This window comes from Panthera tigris, chromosome B1 (assembly GCF_018350195.1).
Source record: "Panthera tigris isolate Pti1 chromosome B1, P.tigris_Pti1_mat1.1, whole genome shotgun sequence".
Lineage (NCBI taxonomy): Eukaryota > Metazoa > Chordata > Mammalia > Carnivora > Felidae > Panthera > Panthera tigris.
This window is the reverse complement of record NC_056663.1, coordinates 140,660,571-140,681,684: the sequence shown is the minus strand read 5'-3', so window position 1 is coordinate 140,681,684 and position 21,114 is coordinate 140,660,571. Positions and strand designations below refer to the sequence as shown.

The window sequence follows — 21,114 nt, the reverse complement described above, 5'->3', positions numbered from 1 at the left end:
GCCCAAAGCCCTAAGATAGGAGCAAGAAGTCTGGGCTGTTTTGATAAAATATTGTCGGACATTTAAAAACATAAGATGTTATTCATTTGTGGGATATGGGTGTTATCTAAAATCACTTTAGGTTTTTTTGTTTTGTTTTGAGTTTTAAAATGACTGAAAAAACTGTAACGTGTTTTCTCTATATCATGTTCTTAAAGGATACTGGCTTTTTAGGTCATTTTAGAGTTGAGATGGAATTATTGCTCAAACCCCAAAGTCATACAGTAAGTTTTGTAACTGCCAGCATGGCTAAAGTGGTATGTGAGAAGCTAGAATCGTACACCAGAGAGTTGAAAGGGACCTTGAAGAATATCCAATGAAATCTTGGATGCCAGGCTCACTAATCACAGAAAAAAGGCTATGTGTAGCCAAGCCCTGTGACTCCAGTGTTCAAAAGCTAAGTCATGACACAATATTAAAAATTAGGGCAGGTTTTCAGAAAGGACTCTGAGGCTATAGGGGAATATAAAACTTAAGAGAGAGGAGTTTGGAGACTAAGGCAATGGCTCTACCTTTCACAGATTTGACCTGCATACATGAACCCCTAGAGAAAGGAGAGGAACAATTATTGAGCACCTGCTGTTGGCTTAGCACATAGTAGAAACTAGATAATTAAGTTAACATGTGCTCCCACAGAACATGTGCTGTTGTATATATATATACACACACACACACACACAAACAACTCTAACACAGCGTCTCAGAGAGAAGCATATAAATGCTATGAGAGAAATACAAAGGACTCTGTGTGATGAGAGTATGGCATTTCTCTAGTATGAGAAGTATGGCTAGCATTTTGACATCCTTTCTCTGGTTCTCTCTTCCCCTTTTGCTAGGTATCCAGATTAATTCCTTTACTCAAGCTGACTTGACTTCACGAAACATTCAATATATCCACTCCAGTAAGACCGAGAAACATTCAGATGCCTTCAGCTTCACACTCTCAGATGGAGTCAGCGAGGTAGGCAAGGCACTCTATTCCCTCAGTGAATGGGTACTGATTCTGCACAGTCTTCCTTGATGCAAAGCAACTATGCAAGCCTCACCTTCCCCTACTCTCACCCAAGGCGAGTGGCAGCTTCTGACAGCCCTGGGGCTCTCGCCAAAGGGAAATCACCCTGGATTCCAAATCAGTCAGTCATGCCAGGAATGGGTGAAAGGAAAAGTAGAAAAAGCACCTACCTTCTCCATGGGTGGGTGCTGAGGACAGTTGTCCCACCTGCACTTTCTGCCATCTAGGTGACGCAGACTTTCCATATCACCATACGCCCTGTGGATGATTCACTTCCTGTTGTACAGAACTCGGGGATGCGGGTACAGGAGGGTGTGAGGAAGACCATCACAGAGTTTGAGCTCAAGGCAGTGGATGCCGACACAGAGGTAAGAGCACTCCACTTGGTTCTCTGGTTGAATGAGAGGCTGGTCTGTTGCTTTGTGACTATGCATCCTGAGAGTAGGGCAGAAGGGTAAGGTTCATGCAGGCATCCTTGAAGGGTTAAAAACTAGAAGATACTGTGGCCTTCTGGAAAATAGAAACTAATAATATTTGAGATCAAATTGTTTTTAAACACTTTCTCAAATCCAAAATAACATTCTCTCTCTCCCCTGATTACATGTAATAATCCTTTAACATGCTGATTTTTTAAATCATGATTCATAGAAAATTAGATTGATGGCATTTTACCCATTTTTTTTTAATTTTTTCTCATTAGAGTGAACAAGTGTTTTGGACACCTATTCATTTTTCCTATCATTTTACCTGCTTCATTCAGACTTCTGTGAATGACAACTGATTATTAAAATTTGAGCATCCTTACAGAACTAGGCTTTATTCAGTAAAACAGAGCACATAGAGACTAAACTCTAAATCTCATGATGCTTTCAAGTTAAAGTATCTAACATTCTGGCATGATTTAGCTCTCCCATAGAAGAGTACCATAGCATTTGTTCATTAGTTCTGTGTGTCTTTCCCTGTGCCAGTCCTCAATCGTTCATTTATTCTCAAAAACATTGATTAGCTAGTAAGTGCCAGGCTTTGCTTTAGATGCTAAATAGAGGGCTGTGAACAAAACAAAGTTCCAGGCTTAGGGAGTTTCAGCGTTAGGTTAAGGGAACAGACAAGAAAGAATGTATAAACATCATGTCAGATAGGATAAGTGCTATGAATAAAAATGAAGCAAGACAAAGGAGATCAAGATTGAAGGGTGTGTTATCTTAGACAGAGTGGCCAGGGGAGTCTTCTTTGAGGAGCTGATATTTGAGCAGAGATATCATGAAGTGGAAGAACAAGGTATGCAGTTGTCCGAAAGAATCACTCTCTGGGAAGAAGAACCAGAAGTGCAAAGGCCTGTAGTCAAGGTGCTTGGAACCTTTGAGTTACAACAAAGAAGCCAAGAAGCCAGAACCCAGTAAGCAAGCAGGAGAAAAGAGGAATGGGGCCAGAGAGAAAGCCCGGCACTAGGCCACAGAGGGCCTCATTGGCCCAAGTCAGGCCTTCGCGTTTATTCTAAGTTGGTGGGAAATCATTGGAAAGTCTTGAACAGAGTTTTCTACATCTTTCTTTTTTCTTCTATGTGACACCCTAGAAGCCACAACTAGACAGGGGAAATTAGCTTATGTTCTGTCGCATATGGGATTCTGTACATGGGAGTTTTGGGAAAGTGGAGAAAAGGTTAGGAAGGAAATGAATGGTTTTAAAAGTCTAGTTCCTATCATCCTGGCAGAGGTTAAAAATTCAGGCTTTTGAGGTGCCTGGGTGGCTCAGTTGGTTAAGCGTACAACTTCGGCTCAGATCATGATTTCACAGTCTGTGGGTTCGAGCCCTGCATTAGGCTGCATGCTGACAGCTCAGAGCCTGGAGCTGCTTTGGATTCTGTGTCTCCCTCTCTCTCTGCCCCTCCCCTGCTTGCTCACTCACTCTCTCTCTCTCTCTTTCAAAAATGAATAAACATTAAAAAAAATTTTTTAAGAAATTCAGGTTTTCCCCTTTGACCCTTAAAAGACAAATCTAAAAGTCTTCTTCTGACACCAGAAGGCACCAGAACATAAGTTCAATTGTAGTAACCGATATAGTCTCTCTCCTTAGTTTTATAGGTGCCTTATTGCACCTATAAGGCAAATGCAATCCTTATTTTATAAACATCTTTAGGTGTAGGTATCCTTGACCACCTGCTGGCCATCACTCACAAATCTGGTTTCTGCTACAAACTTCTCTTCTCCCCTGGCTTTGTATGCCCTCAACAGGCCGAATCTGTCACGTTTGCCATTGTGCAGCCTCCACGCCATGGCACCATCGAGCGGACCACCAATGGGCAGCATTTCTGGCACACCTCCACCTTCACCATGGAAGACATCTACCAGAACCGGGTCAGCTACAGCCATGATGGCAGCAACTCCCTCAGAGACCACTTCACCTTCACTGTGGCTGATGGGACAAACCCCTTCTTTATCATTGAGGAAGGAGGAAAAGAGGTGAGGGGCAAAGACAGTGGGGAGGGAGACACAGCAAAGTGTGCCCGAGTTTGTCCAGAGGCAGAACATGGCATTTTTAGGCCAAGAATAGCAATGTTCTTATTGTCACTAATTGGCCTTGGGCAAATCACTTAACTTCTCTAAGCTTCAGCTTTTTACCTGTGAAATGGGTACAATTTCAGTTAGTCTAAGGCTCAAAGGAGGTAATCCACAGAAAGTGTATAATATTGTTGGCAAATAGCATGCATAAGAAAGGGTGATAGTTATTGTTATTATGACTGTCATTATTTCCCTTTTCCTTTTTCCCACCCATTGACTCCTTTCATCCGGTTTTTCAATAATCTCATATGATTCTAGATTGTCTTTTTCTTTTCTGTGCCTCCTCAGTCAGCCAGAGTTTCTCAATCTCCTAAAGAATAACCTGGTTAAGAGTGTGGCTTTTAATCAGTGTCCAAAAGACACTGATTAAAATTCTAGCTCTCTCACTTACTAGCTGAAATGTCTTTGTAAGTCATTTACCCTTCCTAAGCCTCAGCTTCCCTGTCCGTAAAATGGGGATGATATCTGCCTTTATGATATATGTAAAGCACTTAACGCAGTGCCTTACACAGGAAGCATAGGAAACATTCAGTAAACTGTGGCTATAGTATCATCATCCTTGTCATCATTTTAGGACCAGCTCATGGAACAGGTTAACAGTGTTTTTCTCTTAAGGTCCTAAAGTTGTCAAACTTTTTCTCTAAGAGAATTTCTCCATTCTCTGCTACCTTCCCTGCAGTTCTTGCTCACTCCTTTATTCCTCAGCCAGATTTCCAGCAGTATCATAACCCCTGGGAATAATTGCAACTCTGATAGAAGGTGGGCCCGAGGACACGGCTGCATGTCAGTCAGGCATCTGTGTCTGACTCCGCAGAAGCAGTTCTACTGAGCAGCATGATCACACCCGACTGTATTTCAGGATAACAAAAGGGTCAACTTCTCAGTCCTGCGGAATCCTTTCCTACTCTGATGATGCATGGGCATGATTCCTTTCCTGGAAGAAGGATCCCCCTGCATCCTTTAGAGACAGCCTGTGTGAAGGTCATTCTCAGCTGGCCCAGGTGCCGGTGAGACGCCTCTTGGGATTGCCTGCCATTTCAGTGTCTGCACTGCGTCACTGTCTGGCAGATCATCATTTTATTTTCTCTCTTCTAAACCATAGCTGCTCCCCAACTTAATTTGACTTTGAGAAGAGAAAAAGATTTCAGGATGAATCAGCAAGAGGCTACCTCTCTGATAAACACAAAAGGTCATAGTAGTCTCCAGAGGGACTGTATTATTTTTGAAATGGAAATTATTTAGGATGGTTGCAGAAGATTGAAAAGCCAGTGGCTTGCTGCCCTGTGTGCTGGTGTGCCTTATTTTCTAAGGAACAGTGAGGTTCTGAGAGCAGACCACGTACGTGCAGTGTGTGTGTGTGGACATGTATCCGTGTGACAGTGAAATTATAGACCAGTTTCTTTTCACTATTCCCACAAACGCTTTTATTCTTGATTTCCTCAGCCCCTTTCCCCCTATGGACAGTTCTCCCTCAAAAAAAAAGGAAAGAAAGGAAGAGAATATCGTCCCATGAAACGTCTTTTCACATCTGGCAGAATCACACCTGGGGACTTTGACATTAACCTGTTAATGATGAGTTTAGTCCACCTCTCATGAAAATGTTAACAAGAGTCATCGAAAGGAAAATAATGCAATCCTGACCACAGCTAAGGAATGCATGGGTGTGGGAAAGTCAACTTCCTTAGCAGGTGGAATTGCAGGAAAAGTGCCACTTTCCTTGCTTTCCTTGTCATATTGTCCCCACTTTCTCAGTCATCATGCCAAGGGGGGCCTCATGCCAAGGGGGGCAAGCAGCAGGAAACTGGCTCAGTCACCCATGCTAAAGTGCCATCAGATTTCAGGGGTTGCAACTCTGTAGGTCCCAGACCTGACATATTTCAAATGTCTGTGAATCATGACTTTTTTTCTTTTGGCTTCCCCCACAGGTTATGACAGCAGCACCTCAGCAGTTCCAAGTGGACATCCTCCCAGTAGATGATGGCACCCCTAGAATTGTTACCAACCTGGGGCTCCAGTGGCTGGAGTACATGGATGGCAAGGTAAGGCCTTTCCATCTGCCACATTCACATGAACCAACTTGGGCTATGTCCTTATTCAGAGCACCTTGGGGATAGAAGTCCGGTTCCATTCACGTTTATCCCTCCCTAAGGGAGCTGATTTTTCTAAGATTGGCAAGCTCCATGAGTTTCATTAAGATTGTATATAGTCTAAGATGTTCTTACAAAGTGACTCCCCAAAATACAGAAGCTCGAACAAGATAGACATTTATTTTCTTTTTTTTCTCACATAAAGAGTGGAAGTAAGTGGGCAGTCTAGGGCTCTACGTGACCGTTCAGAGATGCTGATTCCTTCTGTCTTATTGTTCTGCATCGCTGGGTTGTTGCTGTTAACAACATAGCCAAAACTCTTAAGCTATTCATTGATATTCCAGCCCATAGGAAGAGGAAAATAGAGAAGTAGAGGGCAAGGAACTTCATTTTAAACAAGTGATACAGAAATTAAATACATCACTTGCACTCATATTATTTTGGCAAGAAATTGGTCATATGGCTCCATCTGTTGCATAAGTGGCTGGGAAATAGTCTCTAGCTGGCTCAGCTAAAAGTTTGTTAACTAGAACAAGGGGAGGATGGGTTTCAGGAAGCATTGATGAGAAGAAAGTGAGTATTTTGTAGGTGAGTATCCTCAAAGGACTTCTACTTTAGAAATTCCTTTCTCCTCCTATATCCCAATTTGGTCTTTTTAAGATATGCCACAATTCTTACCTGGTTATATATCAAGCATTAAATCCATATGCACTGAGTCCTTTCTTTGTGTGTGGTATCCCCTCTAGGATGTGGATTTTCTCATCTCCATGGAGCTAATTAGTTTGCTGTATATGTAGCTGCTGTGCTATAGTTTTCTATTGAACTGGTTCGGATTTTTTCAAATTAGTACAAACTTCTCTCATCCCCTATTTCATTTTTTTTCCCCATATTCAGAACCATGCCATTCTCTTCTCAACACTCTCCAATTGGTTTTCTACTTCCCACTTTTATCCTACTGCAATAACTCTTATCAAGTCACCAATGACCTTTATTTTGCCAAATCCAAAGGTCACTTACATGTCTTTACTCAATTAGATCTACAATATTTAATACTGTTGAATACCCCCTTTTTTCTCCCAAACCTTTGCTCTTACTAAATATTTGTTGAATGGATGAATGAGAGAATTAAAGTTTAGCCAGTGTATTTGGGCAATATTTGGGTATTTATCTTACTCAATTTCAAGCATTATAATTGACTCCTATAAGGTATAAAGTGGCCATCTTCCCTGTATATTATCATTGTTTCAAAGTTCCAACCTTTCCCACCATCTCAAATCTCTCCTCCAGTCCAGATGGAATTAATCTCTCCACTCCCAAAAAGTGTACAGTACTCTTTTTGTATCTCCTATTATGGCTCTTGCCACAAGAGTTACCTTGCTCATGAACCTTTCTTTCCCAATAAAGTGTGAACACCTCAAGCACAGAGGCTGGGATGGTTGCTGTCCTCATACCTCTTCAAACCTGACAGAGTTTTCCATGCAGTAAATGTGCTCAGTAAATCATTGTTGAACTGAATTAATTCTGAGTCAGAGGGTCTTGTTCTGGCTTTACTCCCACCTCAGGAATTAAATGTAATGGGTTTCTATTCCAGGCAACCAACCTGATCACCAAGAAGGAACTGCTGACCATGGACCCGGACACAGAGGACCTGCAGCTTGTCTATGAGATAACAGCAGGCCCCAAGCATGGCTACGTGGAGAGCAGGCTCCAGCCTGGCAGAACTACTGTTACTTTCACGCAGGGTGGGGACTCAGGGACCCACGAGATGGGATAAATCTGTTCTAACTCTCCCCACCGCCCTGATCTTTTCTCACAACCACTTCCAGTTACTTATCCCCATGTAACTTATTTGTAAACAAACAGATCTTTTAGTGTCTAACCATCCAGCTTTGGAATTTTACTTTTCCTGATTTCCTTTTCCTATTACTCTGAATTATGGCAAAAAAAATTGTTTTTTTTCTTTTTGTCCTTACCGTGCTTCCTCAGCTCCCAAATGCTTTAGGTTTTGGCAAGATTTAGTAGAAAGATGACATATTGATTGGTGTTCTTCTTCCTTTTTTTTAAATTGAAGCATAGTCGACACACAATGTTACATGAGTTTCAGGGGTACAACATACTTGGTTTTCTTTAAAAACAACCACTATACTTTATGAAATATCTGTGATCCTGTATGGTTTATTTTTGTCCTCTAAGGGTTATGGATTGTCTTTTAAGTCTTCAGCAAAGTAATTAAAATCAACACGGGTAGGTTGCTCAACAGAAGTATTTTCCTATTTTGAAATTTTTTTTTTTTTACGTTTATTTATTTTTGAGACAGAGAGAGACAGAGCATGAACAGGGGAGGGGCAGAGAGAGAGGGAGACACAGAATCTGAAACAGGCTCCAGGCTCTGAGCTGTCAGCACAGAGCCTGACGCAGGGCTCGAACTCACGGACCGTGATATCATGACCTGAGCCGAAGTTGGACGCTTAACTGACCAAGCCATCCAGGCGCCCCTGTATTTTCCTATTTTGAATCACATCAAGGACCATTCTGTATTTTAGTTTCTTATAAGTATGTCAGACTCTTCTAGACTTCTTTTGAGAATGGACCTTACTTCAAGCAGTCGTTGCAAAAACTTACACCTTACAACTCAGGCACCATGTTTCCCTTTTCTTCCTGTTCTCAATCTTGTGTTCTTTCCCAGAAGAGAGCATGTTTTCTGTGCCTTATGTATGAGCTGTTTTAATACACCCCAGCTTTTCTTAATAGCACGTACCTTCTAAAGAACCTTATTTAGGAAGAAGTAGGGGTAAGTATGAGCATGTATATACAGAGGATGGAATCAAAGACTTTTCTCCGTCAGCTCTCAGATTTGCCTTTAACATTCCAGAGAGATTCATTAAAGTCCTTTTTTGCCAAGACCCTGGGATTCTCATTTTACAACAACATAAGGTACTCTCTGTACCTAAGTACCCTCTTTTGTCACACAGAGCTATAGGATTTTATTTTAAAATCTGGAAGACACATTTATTTTTAAGACTACTATCCCTTTTTGTTCTTAGGACATTAATTTCTGTCTGCAGCCCATTAGAAGAATAAACTGGGTACATTAGTGTGGAATCTACAAAACTGCCTTTACTTCCCCAGTTAATTCACCATGTGTTTCTTCTCACAGAGGATGTGAACTTGGGATTGATCCGTTATGTGTTGCACGAGGAGAAGATCCATGAGATGATGGATAGTTTTCAGTTTCTGGTGAAAGACAGTAAACCCAATGTGGTCAGCGACAATGTGTTCCATGTTCAATGGTCCCTCATCAGTTTTAAATATACCAGGTACAAGGGTTATTGGTGTTCATTCTTGAGAAATATATCAGGCAAACAGAGGAAATCAGATTGAAGTACCAGGGGATAAATTCTAGTTATCTGATGATGTTGGTGGTGGGTATAACAATAATAAAAATAACATCACCAATTTTTTTTAATACTGTTTGTATCAGGCACTTGACATACATCATCTTGTTTACTACTTGCGGTTGTAAGGTGAGTGCTATTGTTATCCCCACGAGAACAAGGCAATGAAGACAGAAAGAGGTTAACTAGTTTACCCAAAGTCACATAGCTAAAAAGTGGTAAAACCAGGGTTAAAGTCCAGTGATCTTAACCATTGTGCTTTACTGCATCTCCTACAATTATTTTTGCTTCTGTCTTCAAGTTTTAGAATATAGTCGAACTGATAAGAAACAAAATACACATTCAAGTTCTGAAAGTAATCACTGGCTCATAATAACAACATCTTTGCCTTCCCCCTACATTCTCTCTGTTCTTGGGCTTGTATTTTCCCCCTAGTTCCTTTGGTGTTCATAGAATTCTATATCTTTTGGAACAAATTCATAGCCTAATATAGGTAACTCTTTTAAGGTGCTTTTATAGCCTGTTGGGTGGTTGAGAGGCAAGTAGGCACCAATTTTGGTAAAGATATGCAAGCACAGTATTGATTTTTAGAGGTCAGATTATAACTAGGGTTATAATTTTGTGGGGGAGATAATTCTTTAAATTTTTTTTTTACTGTTTATTTTTGAGAGAGAGAGAGACAGAGTGCGAGCAGGGGAAGGGCAGGAGGTAATTCTTTCGATCTACATTTCAGAGACTCACTACTCTAAGAAATCAGTTTCATGATAATTCAGATGAAAGTTGGAATGGGGGTTAGGGGATAACCTACAAACCTGATTTCATGTGCCCAGTCCTGGGCTGTTCCAGTCTTAGTCACACATACTTAGAAAAGTTAGTGGAACATTATAATCAACTTTTTATATGTAAGTTCTGCTGTTACTTTTCTCTTGTTTGTATCTCCTTAAAAATTAAATAAATGGACTAAACCTGATCACTTTTTCTGGACAAGCCTCCAACTTTTAATGGGCTGAATAGTACAGAGTGTCCCAAACCTGGAAATGAGGACTGACCTATCAGGGGCACTTTGCCTACAACCCTCACAGCAAAAAGACATAAGTAGGCTCTGGGCAAGGCAAATGAACCTGTGATCATCATCCTTAGGGATGAAAACCAAGGCCCAGTTCAGGCCCCACTCACTTATGGCTTTTCTAAACCTAGATACTTATTATGAATTAATGACACATGGATAGTTTGCCTTCTACTTTGCAAAAGCAATACAAATTCATAGCAGCAAGCTAAGTTAACCCTGTGTCTTAAACTGTTTGGGCTGTTATAACAGAATACCATAGATTGGGTGGCTTACAAACAACAGAACTTTATTTCTCACAGTTCTGGGGGCTGGGAAATCCTAGATCAAGGTGCTGACAGATTCGGTGACTAGTGAGGATCCTCTTCCTGGTTCATAGACGGTTGTCTTCTCCCTGTGTCCTTACATACTGGAAGGACCAGGGAGCTCTGTTGGACTTCTTTTGTAAGGGGAGCAGTCCCATTCATGAGGGCTCCACCATCATGACTAATCACCTCCCAAATATGATCACATTGTCGTTAGGATTTCAACATATGAATTTGGGGGGACATGTTCAGTCTATAGAACCTTGTCACTCCCCAGTGTCACAAAGCTCCATTTGTCTTAACACCTTTGTTGTGTGGGCCTGATTCTCTGCCACCACCCCGGCTCCTTTGCACACTTCCTGGAGATCTGGTCCAGTCAGTTTCCACCCGAGCTAAGTCATTAATTGTCTTCCAAGCAGCTTTCTTTCCTAAGAACCCACTGAACTATTCTAGTTACTCTAGCACATGAGGGAGAGATTGTCTTTCCTCTGTGTTTTGAAGTACAACGTGCATAGCTCCTATGTGCTGCTCATTTTCTGAATGACTTTCAACTCGCTCTGAGAACAGGGCAGATACCATTCTGCATCCACAGCCTTCTTGGTCACTTGGTGCTGTGACTATTCCAGGTGAACACGTTTCCTCAGTTTATAACCTGGCTTCCTAAAGAAACTAAACTTCCTATTCTATGAACTACCTGACACCAGTAACCAACGAGGAGAGACAGGCATTAAACAAGTGGATTCTTCACAGCCCCAGCTCACAATTTCAGAGACCACCTTTTTGTGTGCTTCCAGCTACAATGTGAGTGAGAAAGCGGGGTCTGTCAGCGTCACAGTGCAGAGGACTGGGAACCTGAACCAGTATGCCATCGTCCTGTGTCGCACTGAGCAAGGGACCGCCAGCCCCAGCTCTGGAGTCAGCTTCCAGCCAGGACAGCAGGACTATGTGGAATATGCTGGCCAGGTAGGATGAGCGAGGAGGCCTCTGATTCCTGAGTGCCAGCTGGCTCCACCAGGGCAGCACTGTGGTCATTGGCAAGTGAGGCGCCTTGCCCCTAATTTTTACCCCTCTTCCCTTTCCATTGGTGCCCTTCCTCAAGTGATTTTCCTGTGTTCCCTTCTCACAGGGCCTAGTTCCTCCCAGTTAATCTACTCTCTGTGTAAGTTTTAACTGTCTAAGTTGTCTAGCTTCTCAGTCTTTACATTTTGCTTCATGACCACAAAAAGTCTCCATTGTGTTCTGTGTGAGACCTTTGGCATCCAAACCCTTCCTCTCCCCTCACCTTCTCTACCTGAGAAGGGAAGAGAGAGTACAGGAAGATGGTTGAGAAGCTCTTGGAATAGCCTGGGTGAGAGATAATGGGAGCTTGAGTTTCAGTTATGGAGTGAAAGTGGAGACAAGTGGGTGGATTGAACAGATGAGTAAGAATTGGTAGAATTTCACAGTGGATTAGACAGTGGGCAGAAGTGGGAGATGGATGGTGATGCCCCTTGCTGGGAGAGCACACTGCCAGAGGAGCAGGTTTGGCAAGGACTGGTCTCGGCTGTGCTTCTTCGGACAGGCCGAGTGTGAGGTGCCTGAGATTGTGAGAGGACCGAGAGGACCACAGTCGTGGTGGTGGTGGTGGTGATGGTGATGGTGGTGGTGGCAGCAGTTGGCAGGGGCTGCAGAGAGCAGCTGGGGCAGAGGTGCCTGAGCAAGTCTCTACCACAGTGGTGGTAACTAGAGCCAGGGTGGGGATGAGGCAAAGAGTGGAGAGAGTAAACACAAAAGAGAGAGGAAGAGGACTTAAACAGTAAAGTCCCTTATGGCAGGATGCCCCATGTTTGCCATCTTTTACATATGGTACAATAGCTGGCACTTACTAGGTATTTCTTCAGTGTTTTTGCAAAGTAGTTTCACCATTCTTAATGACATCGTAAATCTCTGTAAAGAGGAATGGGCTCTCTCTTTGAGGCATTTCAGCTGGGCTGAGGTCAATTTAAATGAGGAATGAGAAAAGAACAAGGAATCTTTTAGAAAAATAATAAGAACAGTTATTTGTGTTTGTCAAGGAAAGACAAAAGGCAGTGGGTTCTAGAGCTAAATAGAGATCTATGGAGTGTTTTGAAATGTGGAGCTTAGTAAAACTTAATTTGATTAGTTGATTAGATATGGAATAGTAATTTTCTGCTGATGAAAATTATGTGTTTTTCAGATTTGTGTGTCCCTAGAGATTGATGACTATTTTACATATTTTAGCTATCTCAGTTTATACAAAGTACAGTCTGGGTCTATTCCCTAACCTTTTGGTTTTGAATAAATCCATAACCCTGGTTCCATTTCAAGGTTTCATCTTTATCTTTTTTTTAAGTAAAAACAGAATAAATCCCTATAAGTTCATGATTGTGTGAATATAAAATAATTTCTCTGTCTTGTATCAGGCTAAATTCATATACATTATAGACCTATCCTATCTTAATGACAAAGGATTTAGTTAAATATAATGTTAAAATTTAGTCTGGCTTGTTCATAATGTAACTTTCTCTGGATTCAAACTCCATTATCCAGTACACTGAGATTCTATGTCAATTTTGACTGTGTAAAAACAGTATAACCATGGTAATGAGGATAATATCTCGCATTTGTTCAGTGCTTTAAAATATACTTCAAACTTTCATTATACATTGTGTCTTTTAGTCCTCCCAGTAAATATGTGAAATAAGTGTGTGACATTATTATTTAGCTGATGAGGAATCCAATATTTGTAAAAATTCATAGACTATCCCAACTTGAGACCCCCAGAACTTCACACTCCAAGTTCAAAGATCTTTCCAGGTAAACTTGCCACAAATAGAAGGGGACATGAGTAATCAAATCACTCTTGCTCCAAGTGAATTAATAAAATAAGATATGAATAGTTACCAACCTGTTTTTCTACAGTCACCAGATAGTAGGAGGTATCTTTGCATTCCATGTCCCTATACAGTAAATCAGCTCCAATGTATAGATGAAGAATAGGAAGACGTAGCTAAGTGTTCCAGGTGATACAGCAAGAAGTTGGGGTAGAAGAACCAGCTATTTCATTCAGTGCTCTGCCCACTAGGCTTGGGTCCCTTTTCCCAGGATGATCTAGGGGAGCATAGCAGGGGAATCTGAAGCACAATGTAACTCCTTGCTGTTTCCTTTTTGACAGGTGCAGTTTGATGAGCGAGAGGATACCAAGTCCTGCACCATTATCATCAATGATGATGATGTGTTTGAGAATGTTGAGAGTTTCACCGTGGAGCTCAGCATGCCAGCATATGCCCTATTAGGGGAGTTCACCCAGGCGAAAGTCATTATCAATGACACTGAAGATGAACCCACATTAGAGTTTGATAAGAAGACCTACCGGGTCAACGAGAGCGCTGGTTTTCTGTTTGCACCTATTGAAAGAAAAGGTCTGTTGGTGCCAAAGGTGACAATGAGCTATAATAATAGCTAACATTTTTTTGCATCCTTTTTATGTGCCAAGTGCTCATGTACCGTATTAACTTCTGTGTGTAAGTGCTTTACATGTTTAATTCCCAGAACAACTCTAATAGTGATCCTACCTGTAGTGAGTACTATCAGAAGGCTCCTCTTCTTAGTTCAAGTTGTTAGTGCTCCCATTTATTCTTTAATGGGATTAGAAGACTGGTTATATTTGGCCTTGCAAATTATTCATGAACTTAGAATTCTTCATCAATCACCCGATCTATAAATATTTAGTAGCCTTGGTCAAGCAGGGAAGTTTGTAAGAGATGGCTTCTCATCTTAGTCTTGGAAGACAGAAAATATGTTTAAAGATTTTCCTTTGTGACTGTCACAGATAGGGCTCAGATGAGAGATAAACTGTGTGTGAGAAATGAAAGGCAATGCTTGAGGGATTGAAAACAAAACAAAGATCATATGCATTTATGATCATGCAATATTGAGACTTTAAAACTCATGGAAATGAAATCCCCTACTCAAAACCAGAACATGACTATAAGTGATGAGGTCAGATTTTTTATTGAATCTGCTGACTGGGTATTAGTGTAACAAACACTGTAGATAATGCAAACCCTTAGTGATGCCACTTGGAAAACAAGTAAGCCCCATTGATTGCTCTGGGCCAGCAAGCCAGGCCCAGAACAGGCTGTCTTCCAGGGACGTGGCAGCACTAATAAGCAAAGTCATTTGTACAGAGAGGCAGGTTTTATTTTGTTTTGTTTTTCTTTTTTTAAACAAGCCAATTTCTCCCTGAGAATTAAAGTGCAGAAGTTTATTCAGAAAGGCGGTGAACTGTGCTCAGATCACTACCTTCAGGACACAATTACTTTGCTACTTAAAGTACCAAGTATGTCTCTTATCTTTCTACCCGCTGTGGTCTTAGATGGTGGGCAATGAGTCTTGTGAATTAACAGAGCACAAAATTCACGGAATAGGAAATCCATTTTAAGTTGTTTGGCGAAGTATCTGGGGTATATTAAATCCTCAAGTGGTTTATACCACAGGCTTAAGAAACTGCAGTGCAGGAAGGTTTCATGTCAGAGTTTGAGCAGAAATAGTGATGGAATGTGTCAGAGGGAACCAAGCTTACCAAATTATCAGCAATTTTAGAATTTGAGAAGTGCTCATTCAAATGCTTTGGTTTTCTTACCATTTGTATTTCAGGGGATTCAAGCAGCATCGTATCTGCAATTTGCTACACAATCCCTAAGTCAGCTATGGGAAGTAGCCTCTATGCTCTAGAATCGGGCTCTGATTTTAAATCTAGAGGGATGTCTGCTGACAGTCGTGTGATATTCGGGCCTGGTGTCACCATGTCCACCTGTGATGTCATGCTCATTGATGACAGTGAGTATGAAGAGGAAGAAGAGTTTGAGATTGCCCTGGCAGATGCTTCTGACAATGCCCGCATCGGAAGGGTAGCGTCGGCCAAGGTGCTCATTAGTGGTCCCAATGATGCCTCCACTGTGTCCCTGGGCAACACGGCTTTCACTGTCAGCGAGGATGCAGGTAATAGAGAGCATCTCTGGGGTTCCATTACCCATTTCCTTATCTCTTCCTTGAACAATTTCCTCTTAGTTTTGAGAATGTTCTTAGGGCATTTGAGAATGCCATTCCTCAGTGACACCCTTGTCGGTCTGAGACATGTAATACTATGCATTAAGACCAAGAAAGGAAGGTAGTGAAGGATAGAGAATCCCTTCCACTTTTCTTGCCCTGGTTACTGATGACAGGGAGGGATCTGGCATAGGGCTTCATTGGCTGATCTCTGTGGTCCGGAGGGAGGGCATGGTACTAAGCACTTCGGCTTATGAAGGCAAGAATGTGATCTGGTGGGGACGGGAGTAAGTTATTTAGCATACTGCTAGCTGCCAGAACAAATAAATTCCAAAGTTTCAGTGTCTTAACAAATGAAACTTTCTCCTTCATATAATACCCCTAAGCAATCAGTGGGCATATTTCTTCCACCCAGGCACCTTTCCCTCTTTTGGCGCCACAAGGGTCTCAATGTCTTCTGCATGCTGCTAGCAGACATATTACCAGAAGGGGCAGCAGCTGTGCTGAGCATCCACTGATCTGAGCCACCTGGTCAAGGCCATTCACTTCTTTGAAGGTGATATTCTGAGGGATAGTGGGAACTCATATTTTTGAGCACTTACTGAATGCCAGGTACCATGCCATCTGCATTCCATACATTCTCATTTAACCTTCTGTAGAAAAGAGAACATTAAATAGAAGAGCAAATGGCAGCTCAGAGAGGTGAAATAAAGCTTCAGAGATCAGTAATTAATATGGCAGAGCTGTGATTAGAACGTAGACGTTTCCTGTACCATGTTTTCTTTCCTATATGCCAAATACTCAGTGATGACTACTTGTCAACCTCACAGCTTATTGGCCAGAAAATATGGTTTGATGGGATTTTCATGTAGCTTTTCTCTAACCTTGATTGTGAAAATAGCTAAAAATCTACCTGTGCATCGTTAGGACACTATGAAGTGTGATGTTACAGTGGACCACAAGATGAGCTGCATTCCTAAGATAAGCAATAGCACATATGGTTTAAGTAATGATGTGTGCACCACTCAGATAAAATAGGGAAATCAACCCAGTTAGGAACATTTAATTAGAAACATTCAGCTTCAGGCCCCATAGAGTCCCCTAGCTGGTTCTTTCTTAATTGACTATTTTCCAACTCATCCCTGAGGCCCTACTCTTTGAGTTTCTTCTCCCAAAATAGGCTTCAGATGTTTTTTGATGGACCCTCTCCACTTTGTTTTTCTCCTGTGAACAGTCTCTTTCATGAAGCCACAAAACACTTTTCCCTAGGGGCTGTCTTTCCAGTACCACCTCCGTGAGGCCCTCCTCCATGTCTTCCCTTGATCTTAGTGTCAGTAAAACCATGGCTGGTGACACTTCTCAGCCTTCCTCAGAGGGAGCACAGGGATATCACTGAAGTTGGATTAGACAAGCTTACAGGATAAAGCTGCTCCTACTGTGAGGGAGAACGCTGTTCCAAAAACCCACTGAGTTCTGCCCTAAGACTGACCACTGACACCTCTGGGTCTTCACTAGGTACAGTGAAAATTCCAGTTATCCGTCATGGGACTGACCTTTCTACCTTCACATCTGTCTGGTGTGCAACACGGCCCTCAGACCCAGCTTCTGCCACTCCAGGAGTTGACTATGTTCCCAGCTCTAGGAAGGTGGAGTTTGGGCCAGGTGTCACTGAACAGGTGAGCACAGAGCAGTCCAGGACCAGATGGATCTGTTAACGTTGTCTCTATTCTGCCGTCCAAACTCTCTGGAGGGCTCTGAACCCCACTTACAATATTACTGTCTTCCCTTTATTCATAAGCACAAACATGCAAACAAGAGAGCGAATGCAGAGCGATCTTCTATAAACTCTTCAAGTGACATTGTCAGCATCTAATATCCAGCACCACAGATAAAGGATAGGAACTACACTTGTTTGGTGATAATATCTAGAGACAAAACACCTAGAGTTTTTAATAAAGAGATTATAATTTTATGAATTAAAAAACCTTACTATAAGACCACCAGAGAAAGCAAGTTATCACCTTTGTCCTACTCTCCCAAAGGCAGATGGGTGTTGTGTGTTGGACATTCTATAAGGTTTGCTTTGATTTTTCTTCTTTTTATATTTATGTTATTTTTAAAAATGAGATAGAACTGACATATAACCTATTAATTTCAGGTGGACAGCATAATGATTCAGTGTTTGTATATATTACAAAATTATCACCACAGTAAGTCTAGTTAACATCATGATTTTTCTTCTAGTACTGCACCTTGACTATCTTGGATGACACTCAGTATCCAGTAATTGAAGGACTGGAGACATTTGTGGTTTTTCTCAGCTCAGCACAAGGGGCCGAACTGACCAAACCCTTCCAGGCTGTCATTGCAATTAATGACACATTCCAGGATGGTAAGATATTGGAGATGCCAGGTGGTGGCTCAGACTACATTTCTATTTTTCCTTATCTTCCAAGTATATGACATTAGAACTCATCCACGTTTCATTCAAGAAATAAATCGTGTGTGTGTGTGTGTGTGTTTGTGTGTGTGTGTGAGGACATGTATACACACTCTTTTACATAGAATTATGGAGGAGAAATAAACATTTATGTTTCTAGTGCTGTGCTAGGCACAAAAAGATGTATAAGACTTGGGCCTTGTCCTCAAGAAGCTTAGTGTCTAGTTGGGGGAATCATACCCTTAAACAGAAAAATTAGAATATTTTATATAAATGACCTACTAATGCTATAAATCCAGTACTATGGGAACAGAGGGGACTGAACAGCAAATATGTGTAGAAGAATCACAGATATCACAAAGGACATGATGTTTAAACAGTCTTAGGGTGCATTAGGGGTTTATCTAATGGGTAATAACATAAAGTTTTGTCAAATGGACAGATACAGTGTATATAAGGTATAAAAATTTGAAAGACGGATATTTGGAAAGCAGTGAGATGCTTACTTTTGCTTTAAGCCTGGCTGGAGTTGAAGGAAATGAAATGAAGGAAATTAAATGGAAAGACAGGTTGGAGTCCAGTTCAAAAAAGTCTTATGTTGCAGCCTAAGGAATTTGTAAGCAGAGAGGAGTGCTTCTAAGTGGAGGAGTGGTGTGGTTTTTGTTGGAGGAAACTGACACTGGCAGTCCTGTGGATGATGTACAAGAATGAATAGACACAAGTATATGAATAAAATATCAGTCTCCACTGAAGAGCTAACCTAAGTAACAGAATGATGACCAGGAAAGGACAGTTATTTCTTGGGAAGCATTGATGAAATTTAGAATCATCAGATGCTAGGGGTATCTGGGTGGCTAAGTTGGTTAAGTGGCCGACTTCGGCTCAGATCACAACCTCATGGCTCATGGACTCTGTGCTGACAGCTCAGAGCCGGGAGCCTGCTTCAGATTCTGTGTCTCCCTCTGTCTCTGCCCCTCCTCCACTGGTGTGCACGTGCATTCTCTCTTTCTCTCACTCAAAAATAAATAAATAAACATTAAAAAAAAATTGTCAGATGCCGGAGTTGGAAAAGAAGATCTGGTCAAACTTTCTCCCTAACTCAGGAGGATCCTCATTAGCATCTCCGTAGTTGACGATAGAACCCATAATTAAACTCTTTCAGTGAGTGAAAAGTCACCGAAAAAGGAACAGGAAGCCAGCAGGGTGATCCTTAATGCTTTCAGTTATTTTTAAATTATTTATTTATTTATACAGTTTAAAAAATGACAATAAAGGTATACTATGAAAATTAAGTCTACCTTCTACCCCTGTCTCCCAACCCTCTGGTTGTTCTCCTTAGAGACAACCATTTTAACCAGTTTTTTTTGTTGTTTTGTTGTTGTTGTTGTTGTTGTTGTTGTTGTGTGTACCTTCAAGAGAAATATCTATAAAACATATGCATACATATAATACACACAATATGTATATAATGAAAATGTCCAAAATTATATCTTATTTTGTACCTAGGTTTGTTGAGATCTAACTTACATAAATTAAAATTTACCCTCTTTAGTGTATCGTTCTATGCATTTTGACAGATGCACACAGTGGCATGGCCACCACCACAATAAAAATGTGGAACAGTTTCAATACCCTATAGAATTATCTCATGCCCCTTTGTAGCCAACCTCTTCCCCATCTTGAGCCCTGGCAACCACTGATGGTTTCTCGCCTATACAGTTTTGCCATTTCCAGAATGTCATATAATTGGAATCATGTAATATAGCATCTTGTGTCTGGTTTCTTTCATTGGAATATTGCCTTTGAAAACCATCCATGTTGTTACATATATAAGTAGTTCATTTCCTTTGTTGTGGAGTAGTTTCCAAATATATGGATGTACTACAATTTGTTCAGCCATTCACCTGTTTATCCAATCACCTGTTTATCCAGTCACCTGTTTATCCAGTCATCTGTTGAATGACAATTGAGTTGTTTCCAGGTTTTGGCAGTTATGACTGGAATGACTATAAAAATTTTGCATATAGCTTTTTGTGTGACTATACATTTTTATTTCTCTGGAGTAAGTACTTGGGAGTGGGGTTGTTTGATTGTATGTTAAGAAACTGCCACCCTGGTTTCCAAAATGGTTATGACTATTTTGCATTACCACCAACAGTGTATGAAAATTCTGGTTGCTCCACACCCTCACCAACATCTGGTGTTTTTAGGTTTCTGCGAGTTCTTTTTAGTTATCCTAGTAGATGGATAATGGTGTCTCATGGTTTTGAAAGTCATTTCCCTAATGACACTGAGATCTTTTCAGGTGTTTACATGCCATCTATATATCTTCTTTAGCAAAGTATTATTCAAATATTTCCCCCATTTTTAATTGAGTTGTTTTTCCCCCTGTTATTACATTCTTATAAATTCTGGACAAATATTTGTGTTTTGCAAATATTTTCTCCCAATCTGTTGCTTGTTTTTTGTTCTTTCAAAAGGCAATAGTTTTTCATTTTGAAATAGTCCCACTGACCAATAATTTTATTATGGATTATGCTTTTGATATTGTATCTAAGAAATCTTTGCTTGACCCAGGCTTACAAAGATTTTTTTTCCTGGGTTTTCTTCTGGAATTTTTTTAGTTTTAAGTTTTACATTTAGGGTTGTGATTCATAAAATAGTAACTTCATAACTATGAACAAGATTATAACAATTATACTATTTTATATTTCATGTTACCTGAGAATTTACAGAGTGATGTACGAGAGTTTTCTCATTTGTTCATAATCTCATGGTTTTATACTTGTTTCCATTTTATAAATAAGGAGACTAGAATCAAGGGAGTAAACACCCAAAATCTCATACAAAGAGGGGCCAAGTTTTTGGCTTCAAGTTCATACTTTTTGCGCTATATGAATTAGTCCTATTTGGTGCAATAGTAGAATCTGTGGGATATGTTTTTTTTTCTTCATTCACTAAAAAGAAGAAGGACATTCAGTTATCCTTTTTGTTCTTGAAAAGGCTTCTAATGCTTTTACATGAAAGGTATTTAATTTCCTTCTGATGGAGTGGAAAGGGAATGCAAAATCAGAAGACCTAAAATATAATTCCAGCCCTACCACTTTTTTAAATTTTTGGCCTTAGATTAGCAACATAAGGTTACTGAGCCTAATTTTGT

At 40.8% G+C, this 21,114-nt stretch overlaps 1 protein-coding gene across 1 annotated transcript in view; it reads left to right on the top strand.

The window, feature by feature from the left end:
- The window catches only part of FRAS1 (Fraser extracellular matrix complex subunit 1), a 422,079-nt gene that overhangs the window by 352,744 nt on the left and 48,221 nt on the right, over window positions 1–21,114 (top strand). The window contains exons 48-58 of the mRNA XM_042984325.1: window positions 876–1,000; window positions 1,279–1,419; window positions 3,283–3,510; window positions 5,535–5,648; window positions 7,288–7,438; window positions 8,854–9,013; window positions 11,257–11,425; window positions 13,638–13,884; window positions 15,122–15,466; window positions 17,030–17,190; window positions 17,759–17,906. Coding sequence (XP_042840259.1) covers window positions 876–1,000; window positions 1,279–1,419; window positions 3,283–3,510; window positions 5,535–5,648; window positions 7,288–7,438; window positions 8,854–9,013; window positions 11,257–11,425; window positions 13,638–13,884; window positions 15,122–15,466; window positions 17,030–17,190; window positions 17,759–17,906 — 1,989 coding nt within the window. The remainder of the gene's footprint in view (window positions 1–875; window positions 1,001–1,278; window positions 1,420–3,282; window positions 3,511–5,534; window positions 5,649–7,287; window positions 7,439–8,853; window positions 9,014–11,256; window positions 11,426–13,637; window positions 13,885–15,121; window positions 15,467–17,029; window positions 17,191–17,758; window positions 17,907–21,114) is intronic.